This window comes from Epinephelus lanceolatus, chromosome 14 (genome assembly GCF_041903045.1).
Source record: "Epinephelus lanceolatus isolate andai-2023 chromosome 14, ASM4190304v1, whole genome shotgun sequence".
Classification (NCBI taxonomy): domain Eukaryota; kingdom Metazoa; phylum Chordata; class Actinopteri; order Perciformes; family Serranidae; genus Epinephelus; species Epinephelus lanceolatus.
This window is the reverse complement of record NC_135747.1, coordinates 16464445-16472098: the sequence shown is the minus strand read 5'-3', so window position 1 is coordinate 16472098 and position 7654 is coordinate 16464445. Positions and strand designations below refer to the sequence as shown.

The following is a 7654-nucleotide window of genomic DNA, read 5'->3' as shown; positions in this document are numbered from 1 at the left end:
TCATTTTCTATTAAACAGAAATCTTTTACATGACTGTCTTATTTTCAGTAGGTAAAACCCATACATAAAAGGCGTGATCATTGGCTGGCAAATGAGGAGATATACAGATAAGATAATGCGCACTTTATCTGGTACTAAGGCCACATCAAGCCTGGAATCCACAAAGTTAAACATGCAGCCGATAAACAAGTTTGACACTGAGACAATCTGAGGCGTGCAGGTGGTGGTGGCCTTTTGTGTATTTTCTTTTGAGGTATTCACACAAACATTCAAAATCTTAATGTACGAGACTGAAATTAAACTAAATGGGATAACCACAGTCACAAAGGCAAAAAGCAGGTCAGATATGTTGTTAAGTATTGAAACTGAACAGGCAAGTTTAATTATTAAGTGGTAGTCACAAAACACTTTGTCAATGACATTTCCACAAAATGTCAAACGGATGACGAATGAAAATAAGAATATAAAGTTACCAAATGAATACATCCATACAAGAAGAATGATCATACCTACTCTCCCTGTGTTCATAATGACATTGTAACGTAAAGGATAGCAGATAGAGACGTATCTGTCGTAGGCCATGGCTGCTAAACTGCAAAACTCAACAGAAGTAGATGTGTAGATACAACCCATCTGCAGAAAACACCATGGTAGGGTCACTTCATGGGTATCTGAAAACATCTGTGAGAGCAGAAGAGGATACATCAATGTGCTGGCACCTATTTCATTCACAAATAAATTACATAATAGCATATACATTGGCTCATGCAACCCTCTGTCCATATATATGACCACAATTAGAACTGTGTTGGCCACACATATGGAGATGTACCATAAAAGCATTATGCTGAAATACAGGTATTTTACCTCTCCAATGTTACCATAGGCAGCCAACACAAAAGACATAACTTCAGTTGAGTTCTCCATTTCTTTCTTGTGTAGTATGGGTGCCACACTGGAAAACATATAGGCTAGCAGCAAAGTGGCTCAGTGATAGTGTTACCTATTATCCTTTTGAATAATGCCTCAGCCCAATATTCTGCCTTCATTTACATTTTCTATTAACTGGGTTAGAAGGCAGGCAAACACATTGGGACAGTTTTCTTGGCTGATAAATTCAAGAGTATAAAACAAGGAATCATAAAGTAACCTCATCCATCTGACATTTAGTCTCAGAATTTTCATAAGTTTGTCTGAAATTAATTTGTCAGCAACTTAACAAATCTCAACAACACTTATCTTTATGTACCAGTGTGGAACAGAACCACAGTGTGTTTCACCACACTGGTCAATAAAACAAAGATAAATGCATTATGGTCACAGAGGAATTTAACATCACTTATTTGGATAATGGACTATGATGCAGGCAACTGTTCAAGTATCCTGTGACAAAATGTAAGAATGAATATCACCACTCACAAAACAACATTAAGCATACAGTGTATGAACATTGATTCAAATTCACATTTTGCACATCTGTTCCATGATCACTGGTATCTCACACATATGAAAGCCTCTGGCTGGCTGCTGTAACCCTCCCAAGTGAACAACACAAAAGCCTCCTCTGAACTTTATATACTTTCTTGTGCAAAGAGATGGGTTGGGCTGCGCTAGAGGGCCAAGCTGCTAATACAAGAGGAAAAACTTTTCTTTCAAAAACACAACATTGCTCACACTAAAAGTTAACCTTTAATGAACTTTTCTTTGTTTTCCAGTTACCTAAGTATACAGAGGTGCATTAGTTTTGTAGCTGCTACTGTAAGAATACAATTTTATAATCACCCAGTGTCACACAAATATGCATGGAAAGAATACTTCACCTGCAAAAAGACCATTTGTATTACAATTATTGACCGTGTGTTTCCTTGAAATTGTGTAGAAAACTTTGTTTCTCTTGTATACCTCCTCATTTAATGGAGAATCCAAAAAAGACAAATATTCTTAATGTCTTGAAGTAAACTGGGGTCTACTGGGTGGGGTTTGCTTATCCAATCTACATCTGTTTTGTGGACTTGGAGAAGGCTTACAACCAAGTATCTTGGGGAGTCCTATGGGGGGTACTGCAGGAACATAGGATACCAGGGTCATTGCCATGAGCTATCTGGTATTTAGTGGGTGTCAGCCTCTGCTTGGGTTGTCCCTTGTCACAGATTCTGTTTGTGACCTTCATGGACAGGATGATGAAGGTGCAGCCAGGGGGAAAAGAGTATCCAGTTTGGGGACCTCAGAATTGCGTCTCTCCTTTTTTGCAGATGATGTGGCTGTTATGGCTTTAAAAGACCATGACCTGTAGCATGCACTGGAGCAGTTTGCATCTGAGTGTGAAGCAATCAGAATGAAAGACAGTACCTCCAAGTCTCAGGCTATGGTTCTCTGCCGAAAATGGTAGATTGCTTCCTCTTGGTTGGGAGTGAGTTACTACCTCAGGCAAAGGAGTTCAAGTATCTCTGGCTCTTGTTCGGAAATGAAGGTGAAATGGAGTCTGAAATGGAGGCAGATTGGTGTAGAATCAGCAGTAATGTGGGCGCTGTACCTGACCATTGTGGTGAAGAAGGAGAAGTAGCTGAGCCAGAAGGCAAAGCTCTTGATTTACCAGTCTATCCATGTTCCAACCCTCACCTTTGGTCATGAGCTTTAGGTACTGACCAAAAGAATTAATTTGCGGATACAAGCGACCAAAATGAGTTTCCTCCACAGGTGGTTGGGCTAAGCCTTATAGATAGGGTGAGGAGCTCCAACATCTGGAGGGAGCTCAGTGTAGAGTCGGTGATCTTTCACATCAAAAAGGGCCACTTGAGGTAGTTCAGGCATCTGATCAGGATCCCTCCTGGATGCACGGCCAACCATTAATAGACCTATGGGGAAGATCCAGAACATGTTGGGGGGATTATCTCATCTCGCCTGGATCATCTCATCTGGCCTGGGAATGCCTTAGTTTCCTTCAGGAGGAGGTGGAAAACGGTGCTGGGGAGAGGGACATTTAATTTAATTAATTTTTTTAATTTTATATACTTTATTAATCCCCAAGGGGATATTCAATAAAATTTTTCACTCTGTTTGTCAATTACACACAGGTCCGAACACACACATGCACAAACTGGACCGACATTCACTAAGTGGAGAGATGTCAGAGTGGGTTGCCCATGACAGGCACTCCGAGCAGTTGGGGGGTTCAGTGCATTGCTCAGGGGCACCTCGGCAGTGCCCAGGAGGTGAACTGGCACCTCTCCAGCTACCAGTCCACACTCCATATTTTGGTCCGGACGGGGACTTGAACAGGCGACCCTCCGGTTCCCAACCCAAGTCCCTGTGGACTGAGCTACTGCCGCCCCATCTTGAATATCTTGCCTAGCCTGCTGCCCCCACTACCTGGACCCAGATAAGCAGATATAAATTGATGGGTGGATGGAGGGATTATTTTTTGCATGTCACCATTATCAGCTTCAGCCTAGGGCATTTGCTTGTATTGCACATCATGTAACGCTTTGTCATTAACATGTTCACCTGCATGGGGGGTGGAAAATAAAACAGTCACACCAGTACCTCACAAGCATACCTGAATGCCTAGCTTGCACTTCACTTAATCAAATTAACCTACCTAGGTGTAGAAGCAGGTGTGGTGGTGAGTGAAGCTACAATGGTCATGTGCGCTGCACTATCAAACAACGTGTGACACTTCATCCAAGACTTTTAAAACAGAACATTTCTGTTAATACTCTGGTCCAATCATGAGCACGCATTCACCCACTGAATTTTGCATAAATGTGGCTGGCCAATCAGGACGTGCCTATCTGAAGACATGCGAAGCCCACAGTATATGTTGGAGCCAAATTACTGCATCAGTTATCCTTTTTCTCTTTAGCAATTACCCAGTGATCAGCTTTCTCCACATATGGAGTCGCTGCTTCATCTCATCAGTGCCTTGGTGCAGACCATGCAGAGAGCAGTGTTCAGCAGCCATCTGTGAGGCCTGCTGGGCACTGCCTAAGGTAAGATGCCAGCAGTGGAGGGATCAGTTCAGCTGCTTTGACGTGATGCTTTGCTGCCATGACTGTGAGCAGAAATTTGAGAATGATGACGCCGAGACCCCCACTCCAACCGCCAGCACTCTGTGATACTTTAAGGGATCATTGACCCAGAAAAAGTGGTGTGCAGGGTGTCCCCTTGGGGAACTGCCCATTGGTCCGGCAGCCCATTGGTCCGACATCCCATTGGTCCGACATCCCATTGTTCTGACTATAGTAAACCCATTGTTCCGAAGTCCGTTCCGAAATCATCATGATGCCCTGTGGTTGAGGTCTGGTTAGGTTTAGGCACAAAAACCACTTGGTTAGGGTCAGGAAAAGATCATGGTGTGGGTTAAAATGAAAAAGAAAGTGGCAAACACATAAGCCGTGAGTCTGCTTTGCCTCAAGCCTTTCCCAGCTGACCCAGAGCCGGTCGCGGTGCACCATCAAGGTAGAAATACGCCCGCCGGGAGCCGTTCATCACCGCGGACCATCGGACTAATGGATGTCGGACCAATGGGCTGTCGGACCAATGACATGGACCTGTCCACTTGCTTGTCTTTTGACCCCTGCAAGGACCCACCCACAGAACCCACAGGTACCAGTAGAGGGCACTGCCTGTGTGAGATAGAACGAGGGTACTGATATTGTAACCTTAGCACAGGCAGGAGCCCTGTCACTCCCACAGGGAGTGGATGTAGCTGATGCTGTCATAAGGCTCCTATGTAAGTATACTGTGGGCTCTGCACATATTCAGGTATGCATGTAATGATTAGCTGGCTATAATTATACAAATTTAGGTGGGTAAATACATGCTTGTGATTGGAGGAGAGTATTAATAACAGAGTCTAGTAGAGGGCTCCATCTGTGCGAATGGAATTAGGGTTACAATATGGTTACCTTTGTTACATGGAAAGGCAGGTGTGGCGCAAATGTGGCATATTAGTGTAGGGTACAAAGTACTATGTCACAACACCTGAAGCGGCACATATCACTCCCACCTAAACCCTTGATGAACTCTTCTAGAAAGGATGTATTTGTCCATAAAAGAGACAAGTTAATGTTATATTTAATATATGCCAATACACACCATAGATTTTAAGTCTCATTGTGGAGACAAACACGTTGTTTTACATTACGCAGAGATACCCCTCTTTGCTCTCAACAGTCTTCCACCATGAAGACAAATATTTATTTTCTATTAAACAGAAATCTTTTACATGACTGTCTTATTTTCAGTAGGTAAAACCCATACATAAAAGGCGTGATCATTGGCTGGCAAATGAGGAGATATACAGATAAGATAATGCGCACTTTATCTGGTACTAGGGCCACATCAAGCCTGGAATCCACAAAGTGAAACATGCAGCCGATAAACAAGTTTGACACTGAGACAATCTGAGGCGTGCAGGTGGTGATGGCCTTTTGCGTATTTTCTTTTGAGGTATTCAGACAAACAGTCAAAATCTTAATGTACGAGACTGAAATTAAACTAAATGGGATAACCACAGTCACAAAGGCAAAAAGCAGGTCAGATATGTTGTTAAGTATCGAAACTGAACAGGCAAGTTTAATTACTAAGTGGTAGTCACAAAACACTTTGTCAATGACATTTCCACAAAATGTCAAACGGATGACGACTGAAAATGAGAATATAAAGTTACCAAATGAATACATCCATACAAGAAGAATGATCATACCTACTCTCCCTGTGTTCATAATGACATTGTAACGTAAAGGATAGCAGATAGAGACGTATCTGTCGTAGGCCATGGCTGCTAAACTGCAAAACTCAACAGAAGCAGATGTGTAGATACAACCCATCTGCAGAAAACACCATGGTAGGGTCACTTCATGGGTATCTGAAAACATCTGTGAGAGCAGAAGAGGATACATCGATGTGCTGCCACCTATTTCATTCACAAATAAATTACATAATAGCATATACATTGGCTCATGCAACCCCCTGTCCATATATATGACCACAATTAGAACTGTGTTGGCCACACATATGGAGATGTACCATAATAGCATTATGCTGAAATACAGGTATTTTACCTCTCCAATGTTACCATAGGCAGCCAACACAAAAGACATAACTTCAGTTGAGTTCTCCATTTCTTTCTTGTGTAGTATGGGTGCCACACTGGGAAACATATAGGCTAGCAGCAAAGTGGCTCAGTGATAGTGTTACCTATTATCCTTTTGAATAATGCCTCAGCCCAATATTCTGCCTTCATTTACATTTTCTATTAATTTTGGAATAAGGCAGGCAAACACATTGAGACACTTTTTTGGCTGATAAATTCAAGAGTATAAAACAAGGAATCACAAGATCTGAACAACACTTATCTCTGTGTACCAGTGTGCAACAGTCCATTGGATAATGGACTATGATGCAGACAACTGTTCAAGTATCCTGTGACAAAATGTAAGAATGAATATCACCACTCACAAAACAACATTAAGCATACAGTGTATGAACATCGATTCAAATTCACATTTTACACATCTGTTCCATGATCACTGGTATCTCACACATATGAAAGCCTCTGGCTGGCTGCTGTAACCCTCCCAAGTGAACAACACAAAAGCCTCCTCTGAACTTTATACACTTTCTTGTGCAAAGAGATGGGTTGGGCTGCGCTAGAGGGCCAAGCTGCTAAAAACAGCTGCTGCTGAAACAAAAACATTAGGTAACACTACATAATACGGCTTGTGACTTAGAGCGTACCTACCGCTCACTTAGAGCGTACCTACCGCTCACTTTGCACCCCACTATTTCCCCCGTGTTTTACAGTATAACTAGGCTGCATCTGAGAGCGTAACTCCCGTACAATTATGTCCTACTTTACACCAACTTAGAGTAACTCTTGCTCACTTTCCCCTGCTACTTTCCATGTGTTTTACAGTATAACTAGGCTGCGTCTGAGAGCGTAACTCCCGTACAATTACGTCCTACTTTACACCAACTTAGAGTAACTCTTGCTCACTTTCCCCCGCTACTTTCCATGTGTTTTACAGTATAACTAGGCTGCGTCTTAGAGCGTAACTCCCGTACAATTATGTCCTACTTTGCCCGGACTTACAGTGTAACTCCTCCTGGTCTTTTTTTCCCCACCAATCATTTTAAGTACCAGGTATATTAAATTAAATAGTCTGCTGTACAATATGAGCACAACCTTTCGCTCTTTGCAATTGTTACAATCTTGTTTTTTCTAAGTGTCAGCAGGCAAATTTTACCCCTATTCCAGAGATGTACTATTCATTATGGTTTGGAAAAATAATATGTTGGGAAATAGGTATACGGTATGGAAATTGGCTAATAACAGGCTGGCTGGTAGCAAACTTACCTCTCTAAAATGCACATCTATGGAAGTCTCGTACTGTCATCCAAGGGCAAAACACAAACTATACAGTGATAAATCCACAATAATGAGTCATTCAGAGTTATAAAATGTTTTTATTATGTGATTACACAGAAAACACATGACAGACACTATTCCTCTCATCCATACTCCGTAAGTACAGTAATTTTTATTTATTTTAACCAGGTGAGTCCCATTGAGATTGACATCTCATCAATTCTTTTTTTCTTATTTTATGCAAAAATTGTCTGATGACATGTTGTATGGTATTAGTTTGTG

General features: G+C 41.9%; 2 protein-coding genes across 2 annotated transcripts; both read right to left on the bottom strand.

The window, feature by feature from the left end:
• Window positions 1–927, bottom strand: LOC117249102 (olfactory receptor 1E16-like). Its single transcript, XM_033614496.2, has one exon. It carries the CDS (start codon window positions 925–927, stop codon window positions 1–3), a length of 927 nt encoding a protein of 308 aa, XP_033470387.2.
• A 4271-nt stretch (window positions 928–5198) lies between these two features.
• LOC117249758 (olfactory receptor 7G1-like) lies at window positions 5199–6125 on the bottom strand. The gene has a single exon (XM_078174246.1). The coding sequence runs from the start codon at window positions 6123–6125 to the stop codon at window positions 5199–5201; it is 927 nt and encodes a 308-aa protein (XP_078030372.1).
• Between the last annotated feature and the right edge of the window lie 1529 nt (window positions 6126–7654).